This window comes from Zophobas morio, unplaced genomic scaffold, assembly GCF_036711695.1.
Source record: "Zophobas morio isolate AGI-343-1 ecotype UQ-CSIRO unplaced genomic scaffold, CSIRO_AGI_Zmor_V1 ptg000031l, whole genome shotgun sequence".
NCBI classification, from domain to species: Eukaryota; Metazoa; Arthropoda; class Insecta; order Coleoptera; family Tenebrionidae; genus Zophobas; species Zophobas morio.
Window position 1 is genome coordinate 12,128,159 of NW_026972136.1, and position 26,096 is coordinate 12,154,254.

Genomic DNA, 26,096 nt, shown 5'->3' on the forward strand with positions numbered 1-26,096 from the left:
TTTTTTATTTCAGTACTATTTTGGCTTTACGCATCCCTCTTGGTTTAAAAAGAAAAGTTTTGTTTTTTAGGAGTGATTCATAGAATCTGCAGAAAAATTGTGACTGAATTGTGTGAGTCATATATGTAGTGATGTAATGGCAGATTTAATAATGCTGTAAGTCATAAGTAAGTATTGTTTAAATATATAGAAGCATATACTGGGTACTTAATGTACTTATAAAATTAAAATCTTTTTCAAAAACACTCCTAATACGTAGTCATGGGAAATCTCTGCGGTTTTCCCCTACCCACCATTCGATTTCATATTTCATAAATAAATCGACCTTTAACTCCTTGTGAAAGTTCTTTATTCCATTCAGTGTCTTCAACGGATCGATTCTCTTCCCCTTTGGGTTCAATCAAGTCAATATTCCCAAATAAAAACTCTTGTGTAGCGCTTCATTTGCGCTGTCAAGGTGTCAAGTACGTATCACTCTTATCAAATATCAAACACTTTAACGCGATAAAACACGAAAGTGACAAGAACACCATCCGGCCAATTTCTACACCCATAGTATCATTTTAACCTGACAAAAGCTGCAGCGAAAAGCTTAGTGCAGACTTTACAGTTTTATTTTCGTCTGTTCGACGGTACGACACGTTCTCTTCGACGATTCGATGTCACATCGCATCATGCGCTTGTTTGCAGACTTGCATCACTTTATCGATATCGTCGCGGTTTTGTAAACAGGTTTTGTGTTCGAGAAAAAAAAACAGTTTGAAAATCGACGGAAGGACGTGGACCGCCTACACCTCACTTTCTAATTTCCTGTCGGTGTAAGTATTGAAGTCGTAAATGACGGTGCTGCATAATAATAGAGAAGTACCGTGGAAAGTTTTTTGATAGTTGATTTGTTCATTGAGTGTGGTGCACATTTGGGTTATTTGGAAAAAAACGTGTTTGAATAGGTTTAAAAAATGGTTATTTCGAAAACAAAATGGTGAAATAGTTTTTATCGACTGCACTAGATAAATAATCGGATTGAGTTAGTGTAACAATTGAAGTGGTACTGTGTAGTAATAATGGAATTTTTAGGGCTACAGTATTAATAGGATTTGAATTAAGAAGTGAATATAAATATGCAAGTTCCGGATACGTAAGTTTAACGTTAGCTGTCTTATAGTCGTAAGAAATCCTGCCTAACTTGGATGTAAATTAATTATTCTGCAGGATCTTTAAAATGAAGACTAGTTTTTTTATTTATTATTATTCTAATTTTGTCATACGACATAGTTTTCTAATTTAAAATAATTGCGCAAGTTAAAGCAGTTTTATGCGGAAAATAAGGTTTAATACCACCACAAATTTATCTAAAATAACGGTCGCCGTCACCGCTTCTAGGCTTATTCTGGAGCACTCATCGCGACTTTCGCTTCCAAGCTTTTCTTTAGCGAACGCCTTACTGCTGTCATCGACGATGAGTCTCCTATAATTGGATTGACACCCGATACATCGAAACTTTTTCTTCATTTTACTTGTAAAATTAACCTTAAGGAATTCGGCAGTTTTTTACTTTTAACTGTTGACGTGAAAACGATCAGTGTTTAATTTTTTGACAGCGAAAACTTAAGCTTCTAAATTTAGTCTCAGTAGATTTCAATGCTGATAAGATTTAGATAACTTACGACAATTTAACCATTGTCTGGTAAGTAGATCCTTGAAAATTTAGATCTAAAAATTAACAAAGTGTAAAAATTTCCAGGATGTTTTCTTAGTTGTGACAATAATAAACATCGTTGTACGCTGTTTGAAATGTAAACTAAGTGTCATACGTGATATTTTGATATTATTATATCATCCAATTATAATCAGCCGTGATTTGTCAATTCATTTGAGTCAATCACAAGTTAGAGTGATTTTGTTACGGTTCTGTACCTACTTTCTATTATTGTATTGATTGGAATTTGGATCGTCTAACAGAATCAGAAAATGCGGTACCATAATACATGTTGTATGTTATAGAACTTATAGAATGTAGTATACGACTTACGGTAATGTCCAATGACAAACAAAATCTTATAATATAGTGCCATTTGTTTAGACCCCGATTTCTTTGAAATGAAAATATGTTTGTTGTACTACAAACTGTTGTAAAGAAGACTAAACAAATTATTAAATTGCCTAGCTAAACATAAAAATATCCAATTTTCAAATTTTTAAAGAATACTAAAAAGCCCGAACAAATTCCACTTCTTTAAATAATTATAAAATTTAGTTTTGCGATTTTCGTTTTGTGATAACTATTAACCTCTATAAAATTACGTAATTAGCATCCCCACCAATCCTGCGTCTTTAAATATGAAATATATTTAAAACAGATAATTAACGAGAAAAAATATAGACATTCTCAATTTCTCAGTACAGTATAACCTCTATAATCCGAACAAAAACTCCGAGCTGAACTTGAAAACATGCAAAAATGACGCAAGATCTTGAAGTTATCGAAGAAATGAGGCCGGAAATGACTTCTACGCCCCGAAATCTACAAGAAAAAGTATTTAGTTAAATTTGGAAAATGGGTCGAAATTTGCTAGTACTTGCCAAATAATCTACCCTCTAAGAAAATAAAAATTAGCTAGTATTTGCCAAAATAAGACTCACTTTGTCAAATGACCTACTGTTCTAAGAAAAAGTACTAGCCCCACCCACCCTTTATTTTCTTAGAAGAGTGGGTCATCTGTCAAAATCTTCTTATTTCAACAAGTAATAGCCCCGCCCACCCACCCTTACTTTCTTAGAGGATATATCATTTGCAAAAATCAGTCTCATACTTGCCAAGATAAGACTGATTTTGGCAGATGACCTATTCTTTATTTTCTTCGAAGAGTAAGTCATTGGCTAAAATGAGTCTTATTTTGGCAAATACTAGCCCGGCCCGCCCGGCCTTTGTTTTCTTAGAGAGTAGATCATTTGCCAAAATCAGTCTTATCGTACCAAGTACTGCTAGATTTTTCAGTTTTTCTTTTTTTCAACTTTCGAATTTTTCAATTCTCGCCTTTTAAATTTTCAGTTTTTTGGTCTGTCTTTCGATTTTTGATTTCTCTGGGCAACTGAAAAAAACTTTCGATTTTTTAATTTAACAATTGTGGCAGTTTTCCGATTTCTCAATTAATTGATTTTTAAAAATATCGAGAAAACAGATGTTTATTTTTTTAAATTTTTGATTTTTGATTTTTTGTCAACGAGTTTTTGGAAGGAAGTAAAAAGTAATTTTGATCAGCGATTGCCATGTTCACCGTGTTTTAGTTAAAAAATCGAAAAATGACATCGTGAAAAGGAAAAGTTTTAACCAGGGAATCAAAAAATTCCAAAATTGTAAAGTTAAAACTTGAAAAATCAAAAGATTGGAATTAAAAAATACGAACTTTTGAAAATTTCTGAAAATTTCGATATTTCATCGGTCGATTCCGGAAGAACAGTTGCAGTTATCAAAGAAACGAGGCTCGAAATTTACAAGAAAATGTATTTAGTTAAGTTTCGAAAATGTGAAAAATTGGCCGAAATTTGAAGAAGGGGATACCATTGAAAAAATTTGCCTTTTAGAAAGTTGTCTAAAAATTATGAAAACATTCAAGAACGTAGATCCCAACATGCTGACTCCAAAAATATAGAGTGTTAATGGTAACGGAGCAATATTTTCGGAAAATTCGGTGTGAAATTCGATTTTTTTTTTTTAATTTTTAAAAATCGCGATATTTCAATGGACGGTTCTGGAAAAACGGTTTAAGTGATCGAAGAAATGAAGCCAGAAGTGACTTCTGCGGCCCAAAATCTACATGGAAATATTTAGTTAAATTTCGAAAATCGTCGAGAATGGGTCGAAATTTGCATAAAGGAGGTAATACGAATACATAATGGGAAATTTCATTTTTGAAAAAGTCATCTAAAAATTCTGATTAAATTCAGGGTTATAGAGCCCGACGTGCTGATTCCAAAAATATAGCGTGTTATGGTCACGGAGTAATAATTTTTCGAATGTATCTGTTATCCATTGTTGGTTAAAAATACTTTATTTCTGTTTAATAAAATAAAGGTTTATTTCTTGAAATTTGTTTTCAGCAATGTATGAAGTTGTTATTCAATTCCCTTTCAGCTTTTTGGGAAATTCGCTAATCCGAACAAATCGCTAATCCACACACACCTTTCCCCAATTAATTCGGATTATCGACGTTATACTGTATATACTTAACTTCAACTGTTTATGTTTATACTTCGATCGAATTCGACGTTTAGCACGTTCAGCTTACAAGCATCAGCGGTTAAAAGACAATGAAACTTGGTTGATTTTGTGTCCTCAACGCAGAGAAAAGGACACAAAACAATCTTAAAATATCTTCATGATTTCACAGCATTCGGTTTTTGCAATTTCAAAGTTAAATTGTAAAATATTCTTGCACAATGTTGATTTTTTTTTCCAAAAATGTGGACGTCTAGGGGAACAAATTTTGATTAACGATTTACCATGTTCTTTATAACCTTAAAATGTTTGGAATATTTCAGTACATTCGATTATGCAATTTTAAAGTTAAATTGTAAAATACAATTTTGAATTTTTTCTCATAAATCTCGATGTCTAGGGGAAAACTTAACATGGCTTTTAAATTCTACATACATGGAGTATGTAATTCTATAAAATTTAAGGAACAGTTGTTCTGCAAAATTATAAAATAACGTCATCATGTTTTAAAAGGCCATAAACGAAAAATGTTTATATATTTTTTTGTAAAAATCTCAAAGTCAGCGGTTTCTATATGGATCCGTTGGAATCATGGTTAAAATCTTTAGAAATCCACAACTTAAAAAAAACCTCAAAAATGGGATGAAATGGTGAAAAAATGCATTAAAAAAACTGCACGATAAAAATTGACTTTTTATTTTATAAAAAAAAAACAATAAAAAAACTTCAGCGTCAAAATTGGCTTGCTTCCTCAAAAAGATACTTTAAAGATGCAAAATAAGATAAAAAATTGCTTAAATAGGTTTAAAAAAATGTGGGGTGAAACTTCCTAATTTCAATTTACAGAAATTTCATTTAAAACTCCCATAATTTATTATTATAATCCAGTCCTTAAACCCGAATCATTCAAATGAAAAATGGATTTTAAATTGGAAACAATGCTTTCGGAATCACCAAAAATATTTGGTAAATGTAAATTAAAGTAGTACTAGCCGAGATAAGACTGATTTTGGCAAAAGACTTTCTCTCTCAGAAAAAACGGGTGGGTGGGCGGGGCTAGTACTTGCCATGATAAGACTGATTTTGCCAAATGACCTACCTTCTATGAAAATAAAGAGCGGGTGGGCGGGGCTAGGGGAAGACCTCCTAACGTTCTGGTAGTAAATATTTAAATTGTATTTATTGTATTTGGGCGAAGTTAGTTTAAAGAAAATTTTTGAATTGTAGGTAGACCATACCGCGCAGATATTTCATGAATAGAGTAACTAATGGAATTATTGATATATTTTCTTTAATGCAATGATGTTTTTAATGTGCATTACTTCCTGAGCGTAATTGAGTCCATCGGGGGACTTGCCACTTTCATATTTCCTCTACGTTTCATGACCCCAAGAGTACGAAAAAAGTGACTTCACGTTTCCATCCATTCGTCCGCCTGTCTGTCTATCTGGCGTTTGTGTCCATTTTGATGAGACACAAACTCCTTTGGCATCCAAATTATTAAAAAAAAAATCTGTAACAACAATTTGCAATTTAACTTCGAAGCTGCAAAACCGAATGTTCTAAGTAAACGTTTTAAGGTTATCGTAATTAAACGTGTGCTTGAAGTATTCTTACTGCCAAGTTATAGAAGTGAAGGTATCTTCGTCATCTGTGATCTGTTTTATAGTCCATTCAATAACACATCTGTAACCTCAAGTCTGAATTGTTCTCTTAAAAAGCGCCTTTGACCTAACCACGTCGAGTCACCAGTTAAATTAAAACGAGAATGAATAAGTGTCACCAATTAATTTAATCACTCGAGTCCTGGCTTTCCCGACAAAACCATTAATTTTTCCTTTTTATGTTGACTGCAAATCGTACATGTTATTGCAAAGTTAGCGTCTTAAACAAATGTTTCTATTGACCTAGACATCGTTTTATTGGAGTAATAACACGTATGTACAGAACTTAGTCAGTTCAAACATCTAGTAACCGCCATATTTACATTTTCTAATTGGTTTTATAAATATATTTGTCGGGAAAATTCCATTCGCATAATGAACAGACCCTCTGATCTATTAATTGAATCTAATCGTTTATAAAAATTACACGTACTTTGGAAAATTGTGCACCCACAAAATCGCTCGATTAATATTCTGAAGAGCTTTTTAGCGAAAATGTACATATTGACTTTTTAAGTATGACGTAAACGTTCCATTATACTAATTACAGCATTGGTGCATACCTCGAGGCTAGGGGAAGTTGGTTTGTGTGATTTATGAGTTATTTACAGGATTGATCGTTTAATGCGAAAATCAATTTTATAACTAAAGTAATTTATTTCATTATCAAAATTCGTTTTAAACAAGGTTTAACTTCCCTCATCCTGACTAGTGATTACTGATTGGCGATTAGTTGGCCTACGATTACCACAAAACGCCAAAAATGATTACTATTTGTGGTTTTTGAAGGGCAACCACAGTTTTATGACTAAATGGCCCGTGACAAATCTACACCACAATTCGCCTATTGAATAGGTCAGTTTTACATTTCAGCCTTGACGTCTATTCGGAATACATACACCAGCAAACCGCCGTTCCAGGTGATTTGTGATGGTTGTTTATGGACTGACGTCGTACGTACGTGCGCATTTTTATTTACTACACACCAGCGGAGTAAATTAGTATGTCAAAAATATTGTGGCAATATAAATTGCGTCTATGTTTGAAAAAACAAAACTGTTTTCGTTATCATTTTACTGCGAAGGAAACGCGTCTTTTGTAAATAAAATAACCAAACTGATAAACTAAAGAATGTACGTTCTACAATCGCGATCGAGTTCCCATTAAAAACGTCTTTATTATCTACCCATGTGGCATGACACGGCTACAAAATCGTAAAAATTAGGCAAGAGGTACGACACGCAAAACGACGCAACGTATGCGCTGGGAATGTTCTGCCAACAGTATTTTTCGGAATGGAGCGTCTGTATATTTTTGCAGATTTACCTTCCCTACGAAAAAACGTAAAAAAATTGAACGTTAGTTGATGATTCCACCGCACTTCAGACGGCTGGCTAGATAGGACTTTATTTATAAATAACGATGTCATAGCAAAACGCATCTGTGCGTGATGTTCGACGTCCCGCATGCTGTTGAATGCGCCAAGGTCATTAAAAAAGGTTATGAGTGCAAAAAATTTATTTACACCACATTATCAACGGGAATACATTACATCGGAAGAATGTCACGTAGACATTTGTTTGATTTGAATGGGTTTATCGCCCCAAAACAGATGGCTAAAATTATTCATAAGCCTCCAATAAACAACATATTCTGAATGTTATTATTGTAAATCTTATCTTTCATTATTTTATTGTTATAAAGACGAGCGTATTCTTACATTTTCCAGAAAATGGGTTAACCCGTTCTTAATTTGATCAATAATAAATTGACTGATTCATTAACTTTTTTGAGTTACCTGTTTAAGCAAATCTAAAAAATATGAATGATTAAAAGTCTCTTGATATTTTGCACATTTGCGAAAGAATTTATTCGGCAAAATTTTGAGATGCCGTAATAAATTTTTTGGGGTTGATAAACGGATACATTTTCATTAAAAAGTTACCATGCTTACAATAACTTTAAAACGTCAAGATTTCAAGGTATTGAGTTTTGCAATTCTTGATTTAATCCATAAAATAAATTGACTCAGTCATTAATTTTTTTCACACACCCTGTATAAACAAATCTATCTAATAAATATTTATGCAGTGATAAATCACAATTATAAACTCATCATACTTTGCACAATGCTCATTTAAGATAGCATTTTTTCGGAAAATTTTTGGGGTGGCGTGATCAATTTTTTTAGGGGGAATGAGCAAATATATTTTGATAAAAAATTTACCGTGCCTTTAAAACATCTCCAAGATTTCAAAGCATTTGGTTTTGTAGTAACTGATTGAATCAATAAAATTAATTTACCCGTTCATTAATTTTTTTGAGTCACCCTGTATATGCTGAAAAATTGGTAACCCAGTAAATCGTAAAATTGAAGAATTGAACAATTAAAGAAATGAAAATTGAAACAAATGAAATCGAAAAATCGAAGAGTCGAGAAATCCATTAATCGAGAAATCGGAAAATTAAAAAATCGAATATTTGACGAATCGGGAAACTGAAGAATAAAAAAATTGAAAAATGCAAAAACCGAAATATCGAAAAATTGAGTGATCCCAAAGAAATTCAAAAATCCCAAAACTGAAACCTCGAAAAATTTGAAAAATAGAAAAATTGGGAAAATAAAAACCAATTTTGACTTTTTTCTTGTTTCTAAAGTAGATATGAAAAAAAATAATAACTAATATTAGTCAGATTTTTAATTTAACCTCAATGTTTTAGTGCCTAATAAATAAATCAGTATTGTTTAGAAAGCAGTCGGAAGATAATTTAACTAGATGTATACCTACAATATTTTCAAAGTACAAAACCGACGTCTGTTAACAAGGAAACAGAAGAATCAAAATATGAAAAAATTCCAAAACTGAGATTCCGAAAAATTGGTAAGCCGGTAAACCGGAAAATTGAAGAATTGAAAAATTAAAGAAATGAAATCGAAAATTTGAAAAATCGAGAAACTAAATAAAAAAACTGAAAAATCGAAATATCGAAAATTTAGAAACGCCAAAAATTGAAAAATTGAAAAATCGGAAAACTGAAAAATCGGAATATTAAGAAACCAAAAAATTAAAAAAACGAAAAATTGAAAAATCAGGAAATTGAAGAATCAAAAAACTGATGCTTCGAAAAATTTGAAAAAGTGAAAAATCGTGAAACTGAAATATCGGAAATTAAGAAACCGAAAAATTATTCTATTCTTGAAAATAAAAATCAGTTTTGACTTTTTTCTTGCTTCAAAAGTAGATATGAAAAAATAATTACTAATCTTATTAGTCAGCTGAAAATTTCAAGATTTTTAATCTACAGTAAATGTTTTAGCGCCCAATAAATAAGTCCTTATTGTATAGAAAGCAGTTGGAAGATGATTCAACTAGATTTTATACAATAATTTCAAAATACAAAATCGACGTCTGTTAATATCGAAAAATTAAAGAATCGAAATCATAAAAAGTTCCAAAATCGAAAAATTGGTAAGCCAGTAAATCGTAAAATTGAAGAATTGAACAATTAAAGAAATGAAAAATGAAAAAAATGAAATAGAAGAGTCGAGAATTCGATTAATCGAGAAATCTAAAAATCGAAAATTTAGAAATGCCAGAAATTGAAAAATTGATAAATCATAAAACCGAAACATCGAAACATTGAGAAACTAATAAATTAAAAAATCGAATATTTGAAGAATCGGGAAACTGAAGAATAAAAAAATTGAAGAATCCAAAAATTGAAACCTCGAAAAATTTGAAAAATAGAAAAATTGGGAAAATAAAAACCAATTTTGACTTTTTTTCTTGCTTTAAAAGTAGATATGAACAAATAATAACTAATATTAGTCAGATTTTTAATTTAACCTCAATGTTTTAGTGCCTAATAAATAAATCAATATTGTTTAGAAAGCAGTCGGAAGATAATTTAACTAGACGTATACAATATTTTAAAAGTACAAAACCGACGTCTGTTAACAAGGAAAGATTGAAGAATCAAAATATGAAAAAATTCCAAAACTGTGGTTCCGAAAAATTGGTAACCGGTAAACCGGAAAATTGAAGATTTGAAAAATTAAAGAAATGAAATCGAAGATTTTAAAAATCGAGAAACTAAATAAAAAAACTGAAAAATCGAAATATCGAAAATTTAGAAACGCCAAAAATTGAAAAATCGGAATACTGAGAAACCAAAAAACTTAAAAAACGAAAATTTGAAAAATCGGGAAATTGAAGAATCAAAAAACTGATACATCGAAAGATTTGAAAAATAAAAAAATTGAGAAAACAAAAACCCGGAAAATTGAAAAAGTGAAAAATCGTAAAGCTGAAATATCGGAAATTAAGAAACCGAAAAATTATTCCATTCTTGAAAATAAAAATCAGTTTTGACTTTTTTCTTGCTACAAAAGTAGATATGAAAAAATAATTACTAATCTTATTAGTCAGCTGAAAATTTCAAGATTTTTAATCTAAAGTAAATGTTTTAGCGCCCAATAAATAAGTCCTTATTGTATAGAAAACAGTCGGAAGATAATTCAACTAGATTTTATACAATAATTTCAAAATACAAAATCGACGTCTGTTAATATCGAAAAATTAAAGAATCGAAATATTAAAAAGTTCCAAAATCGAAAAATTGGTAAGCCAGTAAATCGTAAAATTGAAGAATTGAACAATTAAAGAAATGAAATCGAAAATTTAGAAATGCCAGAAATTGAAAAATCATAAAACCGAAACATTGAGAAACCAAAAAATTAAAAAATCGAATATTTGAAGAATCGGAAAACTGAAGAATAAAAAAATTGAAGAATCCAAAAACCGAAATATCGAAAAAATTGACTAATCCCAAAAAATTCAAAAATCCCAAAACTGAAACCTCGAAAAATTTGAAAAGTAGAAAAATTGGGAAAACAAAAACCGGGAAATTGAAAAAATGAAAAATCGTAAAACTCAAAATTCTTGAAAATAAAAACCAATTTTGACTTTTTTCTAGCTCCAAAAGTAGATATGAAAAAATAATATCTAATATTAGTCAGATTTTTAATTTAACCTGAATGTTTTAGTGCCTAATAAATAAATCAGTATTGTTTAGAAAGCAGTCGGAAGATAATTTAACTAGATGTATACAATAATTTCAAAATACAAAATCGACGTCTGTTAATATCAAAAAATTAAAGAATCGAAACATTGAAAAGTTCCAAAATCGAAAAATTGGTAAGCTAGTAAATCGTAAAATTGAAGAATTGAACAATTAAAGAAATGATATCGAAAAATCGAAGAGTCGAGAAATCGATGAATCGAGAAATCTAAAAATCGAAAATTTAGAAATGCCAGAAATTGAAAAATTGAAAAATCGAAAAATTGAAAAATCATAAAACCGAAACATTGAGAATCCAAAAAATTGAAGAATCCAAAAACCGAAATATCGAAAAATTGAGTAATCCCAAAAAATTCAAAAATCTCAAAACTGAAACCTCGGAAAATTTGAAAAGTAGAAAAATTGGGAAAACAAAAACCGGGAAATTGAAAAAATGAAAAATCGTAAAACTCAAAATTCTTGAAAATAAAAACCAATTTTGACTTTTTTCTTGCTTCAAAAGTAGATATGAAAAAATAATATCTAATATTAGTCAGATTTTTTAATTTAACCTGAATGTTTTAGTGCCTAATAAATAAATCAGTATTGTTTAGAAAGCAGTCGGAAGATAATTTAACTAGATGTATACAATATTTTCAAAGTACAAAACCGACGTCTGTTAACAAGGAAACATTGAAGAATCAAAATATAAAAATATTCCAAAACTGAGATTCCGAAAAATTGGTAAGCCGGTAAACCGGAAAATTGAAGAATTGAAAAATAAAAGAAATGAAATCGAAAATTTGAAAAAGCGAGAAACTAAATAAAAAAACTGAAAAATCGAAATATGGAAATTTTAGAAACGCCAAAAATTGAAAAATTGAAAAATCGGAACATTGAAAAACCGAAATATCGAAAAATTTTAAAAATAAACTGAGAAAACAAGCCCGGAAAATTGAAAAAGTGAAAAATCGTAAAACTGAAATATCAAACAACTTTGGAGGTGACGTCATCAATTTTTTGAAGGGGACAAGTAAATATATTTTGAATAAAAACTTATCATGCTTTTCATAACTGTAAACCGTCTGCAAGATTTCAAAGCATTAGGTTTTGCAGATTCCAAATTAAATGTCAAAATGTTGTTTCCTAATTTTGTTTTTTTTTTCCAAAAATTTGGACGTTTCGGGTAAAATCTCAATTCTGAGTAATAAACTACATGTGTAAGACTGTTATTTGATACAATTTAAACCCATTTACTATGTACAATTTTGAAGTGACGTCATCACATTAGTGGTGGGGATGACTAGACAAATTTTGGTTAGCGTTGTACCATATACATGATATACCTAGTATAAATACAAAATTTGACAAATTTGGCCCAGTACTTTCGGAGATTCTCTGTCTAATAAAAATCCGGGACGGCAGACAGACGGAAACGGGAGACCTATTTTTTCGTCCTAATAATGTGCCTTTATAAATTCAAATGTATCTTCAACTAATAACGAATTAACACACTTACAGCACTCTGTACTTTCCCTTTTCGATACACACTATTGGATGATAAAATCCTGTTTTACGTACGTAATGTCTTCTGTTTTATTTATTGACTGAAGAAAAGAAATATTTTTAAAGAAAATATGAAGATATTGATGAGTTTAGTGATTTGGAAAACAATATGTGATGGTAACTGTTGCGCTACCTCTTTCAATGTTGCCACGTTGACCTAAAATAAAAGTAGACAACATGGCACCGTGTTTATGTTTTATTCAACTTGCTGTTAACTGTATCTCCAGTGTCTAATAATCAACGAGATTAACAAGTAACTAAACTTGAAATATTAACACATTGTTACACAATGAACAGCCTGTTTCAAACTCACTTTCTTTGTTTATTTGAAGGTTGAAGTTTCACTTTCGCTGAAAAACTGTTACTCCTTCGTTTCCATTGCAACTTTTCGAACAACTTTGAAATTCGGTTCACCTCCTCGATCGCTGATTTTGCGGTTTTCTCAACCTTCGGTCTATCGACCTCGTCGTTTCCCATCGACCTTCCGCTCTCATTACCAAAACCACCACAGTATATCGCGTTTTTCATTCAAACATCCTCGAGAAATCCTTTCCCAACTATTGTTAAAACCGAATTCTGGCCAGAGCGCCTCCTACCGTGCGAACCAATATTTCTATTTTAATTTTAGATTAGCCAGCAATTTCGAGTTGGAAGTGGCGCGCAATAGGCAAAAGTGTTCTCACTGTTTTTCGCGGTATTAAAGAAACTGCAACGCCTCTTCGAGAGTTTAAGGTGACGGTTACGCCATCGGCTTTTCTTGAAGTTCGTATTATTAACGCGTTTCGCAACCGGTGAATGTCTGCAACGAGGTTGATAATGGTTTTTGTGGACGATGGAACTTTCAAAGTTTGCGTAAGTTTGTGATTAGAAAGGATGTCTGATGGGAAAAAACATGAGTCGATGAAAAGCGCTCTGAAATACATACAATAATATGTGGATATGTTGGATTAAAACGCTATTTTTAAAAGTGATATTTTTAGTCATCGCACATCGCTCAAGTTTTTGATGAAGTCTTACTTTGTGTGTGAGAAACTTTTTTCTATTTTGATGGGGTTATCAAGTAATACATGGTGTGATAATATCTAGATAAATATAGCAGATTAGAAGATTAATGAATATTTTTAACAATCACTTATTATCAGTTTGTAGAGGACTTTAACTGCCAGACAATGATTAGGTACTTACTAACTTTTCATACATAGAGGTATGCCCAGGTTTCTGGACTTGGCATTAGACGGCGGTGTTTTATATCGTCTGGCAAGCTTTCGATACGTTAAAGAGCTCGACCATTTACCATAATAATTGCTTAAAACATAATATGCCACCACTCAATTTTTCTCTTGTAGAAGATAAACATGCGGTGTTAATTACCATCCACACATCAAATCAGTTTTACTTGCCATTGGACGAACCGTCATGGAATGAATAATAATCTCGTTCTTCGGGATTGCAAATTTCTGTACCAATGTCAGTATGAATATATGTAATGTGTTTTTTTCTTTGAAGGAAATCTGGTGTGTGGTGTATGCAGGGTGTTTCTTTTATTTGATACAACCCTTGTAACCTTTTTTTTTGTTAAAGGTAAACCCTGTAGTTCTTTGAGCAAGTTTGTATCATTTTAAAAGATCTATGTGATGGCTACGTCACATTTTCATTATCACTTATGTGATACCGAGTGACTATTAACGTTCGTGATTTTGTCAGGTTGGCAACATCTTTCAAATTTTATCATGGCACACCTCATGCCAAATTAATTTTGGGCGCCAATTCCATAGTATTTGGATTTTTCAATTGCTGCATTGTAACTTAATTAATAATTTTAATCACTTCCTCTGTTTTGAGGAGACAATTTGCTGCGTGCTTAATCGCGGCATTTTTTCGCTGTATAAACATAAACAACTGAAGTTAAGCATGTACTGATAATATATATTTACTTCAGAGGCGAGGGAAAATCTGTGTAAATAACTTTAGACCAACTTTTTGCGTTTAAAAAAGAAAGTCTGGTAGGCGCTTGGTGTTTTTTTTTTTAATATAAAAGAATCTTTTTTCTTTTTGTTTTTAAAATACTTTAAAAAAATCTCGAATATCCGTGGAGTTCTTTATTTAGGGACTCCTAGCGTCTTTTTTTTGAATATGTAATGTTTCGTTTTTGAAAGAGAAATCCAAATATTGTCAAAACCGAAAAATTGAAAAAGCAAGAATTTTAGAAATCTACAAAATCCAAAATTAAAATATCAAATAGATGAAAATGTTGAACAAAATTTTGAAAAATCTTAAACAGAGAAACCGAAAAATCAAAAAGTTAGAAACGCCAAAAATTGAAAAATCGAAAATTTTAAATAAATCCCAAAACTGAAACGTCGAAAAATTTGAAACTCGAATAATCGAAAAACTAAGAAATCGAGAAATGGAAATCGAAAAATTGAAAAACGCGAAATCGAACATCAAAAGATCGATAAATCGAGAAGTCGAAAAATCGAAAAGTTGAGATATCGAAATAGTTAAAGATCTAAAAATGGGAAAATTCAAAATTGAAAAAGTTAACCTTAAAAAACCCCAAAAATCAAAAATTGAAAAATCGAAAAATCTAAAAACGAGAAGGCAAAAAATCGGAAGATTGAGAAATCGAAACAACAAAAAAGTGAAAACTCTAAAATTTAAAATTCATAAAATTGAAAATTTTAAAAATCGGGCAATTGAAACATCAACAAAACCAAAAAATCAAAAAACTGAAAAATCTTAAAATGTAAGATTTAAAATGTAGCAATATTTTGAAAAATCGAATAGGTAAAAAAACCGAAATACATATTGAAAAGTCCCGAAACTTAAACATTGAAAATTTGAGAAATCGAGAAATCAAAAATATGAAAAATCGAAAAGTCGAAAAATAAAAAAATCGATCAATCGAAAAATTGAGAAATCGAAAAATCCAAAAATTTAGAAACGCCAAAAATTGAAAAATCGAAAAATTTATAAGTAGGTATGTTTATAAATCCCAAAACTGAAGCGTCAAAAAATTGAAAACTCAAATATTCGAAAAGAAGAATAATCGAAAAACTGAGAAATCGAGAAGTGGAAATAGAAAAATTGAAAAACGCGAAATCGAAACATCAAAAGATCGATAAACCGAGAAGTCGAAAAGTTGAGATATTGAAAAATGCGAAAATTCAAAATTGAGAATTGAAAAATGCGAAAATTCAAAATTGAGAAATTTAAACTGAAAAATTAATTTCGAAAAATTGAGTAATCGAAAAATCCAAAGAAAGCAAAAAATTGAAACAATAAACAATTTTAAAAATCGAACAATCAAGACATCAACAAATCGAAAAATTGAATGAGTTAAAAATAAAAAACAGAAAGTCGAGAAAACTAAAAATTCAAAAATCGAAATACATTGAAAAATCCCGTAATTTAAACATTAAAAATTTGAGATGTCGAGAAATCGGAAAGACGAAAAATGAACAAGCTGAAAAATTAAAAAATCGATTAATCGAGAAATTGAGGAATCGAAAAATCCAAAAATTTAGAAACGCCAAAAATTGAAAAATCGAAGAATTTAAATACGTAAATTCCTGAATTGAAACGATGAAAAATTGGAAAATCGAAAAATTGAAAAATCGCGAAATAATAATAATAATGGTAGTTTATTTTCCCATAGACATTTAACGGCCTTAGGGGAACGAAAATACAAAAAATCGAAACATCAAAAGATCGAGAAGTCAAAAAATCGAAAAATGAGATATTGAAATAGCTGAAGATCGAAAAATGCGAAATTCAAAATTAAGAAATTTAAACTTATAAACCCGATAAATCGAAATATCCAAAAACTGAAAAATGAATTTCGAAAAACTGAATAATCGAAAAATCTAAAAAAGAGAACGCAAAAAATCTAAAAATCGAATGAGTTAAAAATAAAAAAAAGTCGAAAAATCTAACAATTTAAAAATCAAAATACATTGAAAAATCCCTAAAATTAAAAATCAATTAATCCAGAAATTGAGAAATCGAAACATCCATAAATTTAGAAATCGAAACATCCATAAATTTAGAAACGCCAAAAATTAAAAAATTGAAAAATCGAAAAATTTAATACATGAATCCCAAAACTGAAACGTTGAAAAATTGGAAAATCGAAAAGACGAATAATCGAAAAACTGAGAAATAGAGAAATGGAAATCGAAAAATTGAAAAATCGCGAAATCGAATCGTCAAAAGACCGAGAAGTCGAAAAATCGAAAAGTTGAGATATCGAAATAGCTAAAGATCGAAAAATGGGAACATTCAAAATTGAAAAATTTAAACTTTAAAACTCCGATAAATTGAAAATTGAAAAATCAAAACATCAAAAAACTGAAAAATTTATTCCGAAAAATTGAAAAATCGAAAAACGAGAAGGCGAAAAATTGAAAGATTGAGAAATAGAAACAAAAAAGTGAAAAATCGAAAAATTGAAACTTTAAAAAATCGGACAATCAAATTCAAAACATCAACAAATCGAAAAATCAAAAAATTGAAAATTTGAAAAATGTCGAAATATTTTGAAAAATCGAATAAGGACAAAATATAAAAAACAGTCGAAAAATCTGAAAATTTAAAAATCGAAATACATTGAAAAATCCCGAAACTTAAACAATTAAAATTTAAGAAATCGAAAAATTTAAATACATAAATCCCAACACTGAAACGCTGAAAAATTGGAAAATCGAAAAGACGAATCGAAAAACTGAGAAATCGAAATGTGTTAAATTTTAAAATGCCTAAATATTTTGAAAAATCCAATAAGTCAAAAATAAAAAAAAAGAAAGTCGAAATACGTTGAAAAATCCCAAAACTTAAACATTGAAAATTTGAGAAATCAAGAAAAATCGAAATCGAAAAATTGGGAAGTGAAAGTGGCCAAAAATCGAAAATGGGAAAACTCAGAATTGAAAATTTTCATTAAAAAACTGAAAAATTAATTCCAAAAAAATTGAAAAACCTGGAAAAAAACGAGACGGCGAAAAATTGAAAGAACCGTTAAATCGAAAATTGTAAAATTGAAAAATCTGAAAACGAGAAGACAATAAATCGAAATCGAAACAACCAAAAAGTGAAAAACTAAAATTTAAAATTTCGAAAAATGTAAAATTTAAAATGTCGCAATATTTTGAAAAATCGAATGAGTAAAAAATAAAAAAAAAGTCGAAAAATCTAAAAATTCAAAAATCGAAATACACATTGAAAAATCCCAGTACTTAGTCATTAAAAATTTGAGAAATCGAGAAAACGGAAAGACGAAAAATCGAAAAGAAAATAAAATCGAAAAATCGAGAAATCCAAAAATTTAAAATCCCAAAAATTGAAAAGTCGAAAAATTTTAATACATAAATCCCAAAACTGAAACGTTGAAAAATTGGAAAATATCGAAAAGATGAATAATCTAAAAACTGAGAAATCGATAAATCGAAATCGAAACATTAAAAGATCGAGAAGTCGAAATCTCGAAAAATTGAGAAATGAAAGTGGCTAAAAATCGAAAAATGGGAAAATTCAAAATTGAAAAATTTGAACTTGACAAAAAACCGAAAAATTGAAAAACCAGGAAATCTAAAAAAGAGAAGGCAATAAATCAAAAACGAAACAACGAAAAAGTAAAAAATCTAAAATTTAAAAAATCGAACAATCAAGACATGAACAAATCGAAAAATAAAAAAACTGAAAAATCGAAAAAATGTGAGATTTAAAATGTCGCAATATTTTGAAAAATCGAATAAGTAAAAACTAAAAAAAAAACAAAGGCGAGAAATTTAAAAATTTAAAAATCAAAATACATTGAAAAATCCCTAAACTTAAACATGAAAAAATTGATTAATCGAGAAGTCGAAAAAATCGAAAAATTGAGAAATGAAAGTCGCTAAAAATGGAAAAATGGGAAAATTCAAAATTGAAAAATTAAATCCGAAAAATCGAAAGAAAACCGTTAAATCGAAAAATGAAAAATCAAAAAATGTAAGATTTAAAAAGTCGCAATATTTTGGAAAATCGAATAAATAAAAAATCAAAAACACGAAAAGTTAAAAAATCAATCGAAAAATTTAAATGTCGAATTATTTAAAAATCCCAAAATTGAAATAGATAGAAGATAAGTACATATTTTAAGAATCGTATGTAGATGGTAAAACGCAAACCAAAATTTAACTGATCTTCCCCATCAAAAATTTGATGTTAGTAATTAAATCTTGTTTAAAATATGTTAAGTAAACATGTGATTTGTTGATTTCTCAATTTCTAGTTTTGGTGTGTAGGTCTAATCATAAAAGAGCAAAATTTGCAGACTAAACTGTTATAACTTATATAATACGTTGGACGTGTTCAATATGCTTTCTTGGCTAAATATGTTCTGATCAGTTTTTAGAAATAAATAATAATGTAATTCGCTATGTTTCCTTAAACAATTGCATGAATAGTCAGGTAGATAAATCATTGCTTCTAAGTCTTATGGTTCTATTAAAGATATAGTGAGGTTTCAATTGAATTGTCACTCAACTTGCTGTATTTTTTGTAGTTTGTCAAAACGGGTAAATCCGTTTGGTTGGCCTAGATTTTTAAGAAGTAAGAATAACAAATAAAAATTATTTCATTCCTTGTACTTATTGAATTTTATGAGGAGTCCGCTGTAAAATGCTTGTGAAGTCACAGTATAATATCCAAACATTTTTCAGAACAACTATAAATTCGGTTTGATTCAATAGATACAATATGTTAAAAGTTAATCATAGTTTGGTTTTTAGAAGTGATAACCAAAGTTAGGTACAGCCGAAGTGACGGAGAATCAATCAGCCAAATATTAAATACGACGACGGGACGTTCGGCGATAAATTTGACTACCCGACTGTGCAATTCAGGGTTTATCTAATCAAGATCACTACGAAAATTGTGAGGTTGAAAAGTCATTTCAATTCCCGAAGTTGTAGGCCACGACTGCAATAGCGCTGGCGATCGGACGGCAATGAGCATCACTTCCGCGATACCGAAGTCTGCTGATAACACAGTCTTTTTCTGTTGCACAAAGAATTTTGACTGTAAAAGTTGGCTAGGCATAAACTTTATTCAGTAACAGTAGTATAACGTGTAAATATGATTAAAGTTTGATCTAAAAAATATAAAAGGGGAACACCAGTACGTTTCCCAAGATCGAATGATCAGTAACGAAATCAAATCTCTCCATGACATTTGGGGAAACCAAGTCCTTCCTTCCGTGCTTCCGCCATGTCGTCTATAAAGACGACTTTTCTTATTGACATTCAACAACAAGAAACTGTTAATCCGAAGCAGTAACACTGTGTGAAAAAGATGTTACGTTGTAGTTGTTATCGAAATTGGTCACCAGTGTCTAGTATGCGACAATTCTATTCACGTTGAAAAAGTGACCCGGGTAGCAATTTTCGCCATTTCGTTGTAAAATGTGGTGCAGAATAATAGCTCTTTCTTTTATGTTACGATTATAACCGAAATGTAGCCAAGTTTTCATTTTCTGAAAAGGTCAGTCACCGTGCATTTGTTTCCTTCTTATATTTAGTAATTCGCTCTAAAAATTCGTTAGTTCGAAGCGTAACTAACTGTAGTTTCCATTCCGGATTTTAGTGTTTTGAAATAACTTAGTCAAAAAACCTAATAGTTTGGCACTTCCTTGGCATTTAGGTTGTTTATGTGTTCCATCGATAAATGTTCATATTTCTTTAAGTACAGCTGCGTAAATACCTATTTTTTGAACAGCAGTCGGCACGAGGCATCACAACTTTTGACGGCACTCATTTTTGAAGAATTTGAGGAATGAGGAATTTATTTTGGACTATTAAGAACGGAGCAAGTTTTGGTTCACTTTTTAATGAAGTAGGAAGTGAATTTCATTTTGTTCATTAAGCCAAAAAAACATGAGGGAAGCTTTTCTAATGTAGAATTTAAGCACGTGTGAAGGTGTTGAAACTAATGACACTTTGTTTGTTTTTGCTCCCAAGAGTTTGACATCTATTTAAGTTCGATTCCCACATTTTAGCACAATGCCACAGTTCAACGACGAACACTAACGACTCCGCCCACTTTTGTCAGCACTGCAAAAATAAATGCTGCACATTTTGCGGGTCCCTATCCAAAATTCCAAATCCGGCTGGCAGGAAATAAAATCGTTCACGAAAATAAAAATTTTCACGTTGAAGGTTGTAGTTAGTAATAACATTCACGACCACACAGGAACAAGATCCAGGAGAGAAAAAAAAACATCATCTCTGCCCGTTGCCAAATCGTTCAGCTGGCATCCCGAAATTTTTAACTTTGATTATCTTCAACGATGACATAATTTCGGTTACAATCTCTCAAGGTAATTCAGTTTTATGTGTCTGATGTTGGGTAGGTCAGGGAAGTCCACGCTTGGCAACACCTCTTCTATAAAGAATTCGGTCCTTGTGAAATTTTCTCTTTTTCAAGCTAAGCGGTCAAAACGGTGACCTGCTTTCCTTATTTTTAACAGCAGCGACAATAAAATTGGGTGGAATTTTGTAATAGCGGCCCGAAATAGATCAGAGTGTGATACGTAAATTGGAATGAGAGTGTTATTTATTGTCTGTGCTATTTGAGTGAGTGTTGTTCGTGCTGAATGAATATTCCGACGCTCATTTGCGCGTAAACAATTCATGAGAAGACAATCGACAAGGTTGTGTTATGGATGACGGAGGTGCGCTCAAATAAAGGTGGGAAAATGGTTCTATATGCATTTTATATTGTCTTACTAAATACCAAAAAACGACGAAGGAAAACCAGACAGCCGACGTTGTACAATAAAAATTTTGGCAATTCAAAATTTTGGTCCTTTGGAAAGGCAAATTTTAACCAAGCTTGACGAATAATTTTGTCATGAATGAAACATACTGTTTAGATTGAATATAAATTTTTTTCCTGGTATTCAGAATACACAATGTGACCTTACAAGTCTCCTAAGACCAAATGTTTTTGTTAACGCATCCATTTACTGCTATCGCTACATTGACGTGTCAAGATGGAATTACTTGTATGCTAAATTAGTCTTTTAAGAATTGCAATTGTTCTCCGATTATGGTTTTATTATTAATCCCCAAAATGTAGATATGATCGTATGTCGTCAACACGACTGACTACTCCTTTTTGAAATGAAAAAAACAATACAGTTCCTGTCCGCATGAGAATTAATCTCCCGATAAAGTATACCAATACAAGCATGAAATTTTTCTTCTTCGAGAATATAAAAAACTTAATAAGACCAATCTGATAATTATAATTGTCAAAAATGACAGCTTCAAAATTTTTTGTTTTATTTAGCTACATTCCCGCAAATTGCAACCAACTGATTGCGTTGCTTGTTCCAGATTCTTACCAGAATTCGTTGTCGAAGAAGTAACTCTTCAAGAGTGTGTTCGTACCAACAGGAAGGGGATGGTGTACTTGTTGGATGATTGGGGTATGGGAGATACTGAAACCCGCAATCGGAAATATGCGGAATCTTCCCGTGACCTTCTTAGACGTGACCAACATGTTGATAGCTGTGATGAAGTCGACTTGCACCCTCTCAGCAACCAGGTGAGTATATTCGGGGTCTTTTATCTGAACTCAAGTTAAATTTAACCCGTGGCGCAGATCGAATTTTGCGAAGGTATTTCAAGCTTTTTTTAATTAGGAAGGTGATTGTAGCGAGGAATAGAAAAACAAGCGGTGTTTTTCAGGATGTTGCCAAAACAGCGTATTCGCAAATTAATAGTTTGACGGCACTCTTTGTGCACGTTACGCAGATAATAATTGGTATATTGATTCGTTGTGGTTTCAAAGGATTTTACAGTTCTGCAAAAGTTTAAGCAAGAAATAACATCTAAGAGAAAACAAATCATACGTATCTTCTCCACGAATGACTGAAAACAATGTAGGGGCGAGTTGAAAAAGTGAAATGTCAGTTAGTTTATGAGGCATTTTCCTCAGTCTTCTAGGCATTTTCAATAGGACTGTAAAAAAGAAATAGATTTGGTTTAACACTTAGGGGAAAAGTGCCTAAAATGATCCCCTCAGGTCAAATGATTCCCATCAATTGTAAGAAAATTTGTGGCTCCATCTACCAAACATAACTGTCATTTGATTAAGCGCTCTGTAATTAGTAGCTTCTGAAAGTTTGATGGCGTTCTGTGTATTCTGCACAGTTTTGTGCCAAAATATGTAAAATAAGTACCTCTGATCTAAGGTAAGATATATTTTAAAAGTCCATTACTTCCATTTGAAAGGTCTTATAGCGGTGGTAGTTGTTTTGACAGAATTAGATACATTTCAGTCGTAGGTTAGTTATGATCTTTTTACCGCATGTAAAAATTGAAGGTTAGTTTACAATTTTTGAATGCGGATATGCTACCTAAGGCGAAATGATCCCTTTTTCTTGAGGCAAAATGATCCCGGATCATTGGGCGGGGCTAGTACCTGCTAAGATAAGACTGATTTTTGCAAATCATATACCCTCTAAGAAAAGAGAGGGTGGGTGGGCGGGGCTAGTACCTGCTAAGATAAGACTGATTTTTGCAGATAACATATCCTCTAACCCCGCCCACCTACTCTTTATTTTCTTTGAGGGAATACCATTTGCCAATATCAGTTTTATCTTAGCAAGTACTAACCCCACCCACCCGCCCGTTATTTTCTTAGAATGTATGTTATTTGCCAATATCAGCCTTATCTTGCCAAGCACTAGCTCGGCCCATCCGCCCTTTATCTTGTTAGAGGGCTAGTACCTAATAAGATAAGACTGATTTTCGCAAATGACATATCCTCCAAGAAAAGAGAGGGTGGGTGGGCGGGGCTACTACCTGCTAAGATAAGACTGATTTTTGCAGATGACATATCCTCTAACCCCGCCCACCCACCCTTTAGTTTCTTCGAGGGAATACCATTTGCCAATACCAGTTTTATCTTAGCAGTTACTAGCCCCACCCACCTACTACCTGCTAAAATAAAACTGATTTTCGCAAATGAAATACCCTCTAAGAGAGGAGAGGGAGGGTGGGTGGAGCTAGTACCTCTCAAGACGGGAAAATTTAAATAATTTAAAAGAATTTTAGGGATTTTCGTGTTCTATTTTTGGGAAATTCTCAGTCTTAAGAGGTACTAATCCCAGTCACCCGCCGTCACTTTTCTTAAAGGGTATCTCATTTGCCAAAATCAGTTTTATATTAGCAAGTATTAGCCCCACCCACCCGCCCTCTCTTTTCTTAAAGGCTATATCATTTGCCAAATTCAGTCTTATCTTAGCACTTACTAACCCCACCCACCCACCCTCTTTTTTCTTAGAGTGTATGTCATTTGTCAAATTCAGTTTTATCTTAGCAGTTACTAGCCCCACCCACCCACCCTCTCTTTGCTTAGAGGGTATATCATTTGCCAAATTCAGTCTTATCCTAGCAGTTACTAGCCCCACCCACCCACCCTTTCTTTTCTTGGAGGGTATATCATTTGCCAAATTCAGTTTTATCTTGGCAGGTAGTAGGCCCGCCCACTCGCCCTCTCTTTTCTTGGAGGGTATCCCATTTGGCAAAATTAGTCTTATCTTCGCACGTACTGATGACTAAAGTATTGTCTCAAACTCATCCAGAAATTATACACCCCGTATTTTCGGTGCTTTTCAAACTTTTTTTGTTTATTTTTTTTTTAAGAATTTATTTTTTTGTTAATTTTTGAAATAAAATATTTATCAGTTATGTCATGATTTGATTTTTCTTGTTGATGCTGTTCCCTTATGGTCAAAATTCAAAGGGATCATTATGCCCATGCCGAGGGATCATTTTACCTATGGGGATGCCTAAAATAATCCTTTTGTAAGGTCCTGGAAAAACGTTAATAACTTTTTTTATAATTATCGAATCACCAATTGGCTTATACTGTTACCTAGATAAATCAATGTTCTTACAAATAATGCTACAGTTTTACATGAATAATAATAATTTGTATTTTTTAAAGAATTTCTCCCTTAGGGGGATCATTTTAGGCACCTTTCCCCTACATTAACAACATGTAGTATAGTAAAATCAGTTGACTTGCAACTTTATAGCACCATTAACAGGCAATAGCAGACAATTGTTCGTTAATGGGGCTGAGTTTACTATGCATTTCAAGTATGTTATGATTATTACCCCCAATGCGTTCGCCTCTATAATCCGAAGCCTCGATTATCCAAACATCCAGTAATCTGAACAGAAGCTATATGATGTCGATGCCTCTTTAATCCGAACAAAAACTGCAAATTTTCAAATGAAATATTCAAAAGTTGAAAAATCTAAAAACTAACAAAAATGAAAACTGGAATTTTCGAATTCGATTTTATAAGATTTGTTTTTTTTTTTTTTTTGATTTTTAGCCCACCCACCCTTTATTTTCTTGGAAGAGTAGTAGGTCGTCTGCCAAAATCAGTCGTATTTTAACAAGTATTAGCCCCACCCACCCACCCTTATTTTCTTAGAGGATATATCATTTGCCAAAATCAGTCTCATTCTGATAAGTACTAGCCCCACCCACCCAAGCTTTATTTCCTTAGAAGATTAGGTCATCTGCCAAAATCAGTCTTATCTTGACAAGTACTAGCCTCGCCCTTATGACGCAAGATCTTTCTGTACGTGTTAAATTGAATTTTTTGAAAATTTTAAAAATTGTGATGTTTCAATGCACTGTATTAATTAACTAATTCTGGAAAAAAGGGTCGATATTTCAGTTTTTGATCTTCCGATTATACAGTTGTACAATTTTCCGATTTCTCATTTATCTGATTTTTCAATTTGTCGTTTTTTGATTTTTAATTTTTTTATTTTTAGCCCTCCCAGCCTTTATTTTCTTAGAAGAGTAGGTCATCTGCCAAAACCAGTCTTATTTTAACAAGTACTAGCCCCGCCCACCCACCCTTATTTTCTTAGAGGATATATCATTTGCCAAAATCAGTCTCATCTTGATAAGTACTAGCCCCACCCACCCACCCTTTATTTTCTTAGAAGATTAGGTCATCTGCCAAAATCAGTCTTATCTTGACAAGTACTAGCCTCGCCCACCCACCCTTATGACGCAAGATCTTCCTGTACGTGTTGTATTGAATTTTTTGAAATTTTTAAAAATTGCGATATTTCAATGCACTGAATTAAATTAACTAATTCTGGAAAAAAGGTTCAAGTTATCGAAGAAATGCGGCCGGAAGTGACTTCTGCGGCCCGAAATCTACAAGAAAAAGTGTTAAATTTAGAGAATCGTCAAAAACGGGTCGAAATTTGCATGATTGATTATTATTTACAAAGTCGAAAAAATTTCATTTTTGGAATAGTTTTCTAAAAATTCTTCGTGCGGATTCCAAAAATATAGCGAGTTTATGGTCGCGGAGCAACATTTTTGAAAGAATCGATACGAAATGCGAATTTTTGAAAATTTCTAAAAATGTCGATATTTCAACGGTCGATTCCAGAAAAACGGGTGCCCGAAGTGAGTTCTAGAGCTCAAAATCTACAAGAAAATGTATTTAGTTAAATTTCGAGAATGTCAAAAATTTCACTTTTAAAAAAGTTCTCTAA

The 26,096-nt window shown here is 31.6% G+C and overlaps 1 protein-coding gene across 3 annotated transcripts in view; it reads left to right on the forward strand.

Annotated features, from left to right (window-relative positions):
- LOC135139439 (inositol hexakisphosphate kinase 2) overlaps positions 1–26,096 on the forward strand; it is a 78,893-nt gene that overhangs the window by 21,210 nt on the left and 31,587 nt on the right. Inside the window, exons 1-2 of one of the 3 annotated variants that reach the window (XM_064069676.1) lie at positions 561–818; positions 21,888–22,098. In XM_064069676.1, coding sequence (XP_063925746.1) covers positions 21,955–22,098 — 144 coding nt within the window. In that variant the 5' untranslated portion in view covers positions 561–818; positions 21,888–21,954. Of the gene's footprint in view, positions 1–560; positions 819–13,200; positions 13,363–21,887; positions 22,099–26,096 lie in introns of those variants that run through there. The other 2 variants (XM_064069674.1, XM_064069675.1) reach the window with 2 other exon arrangements.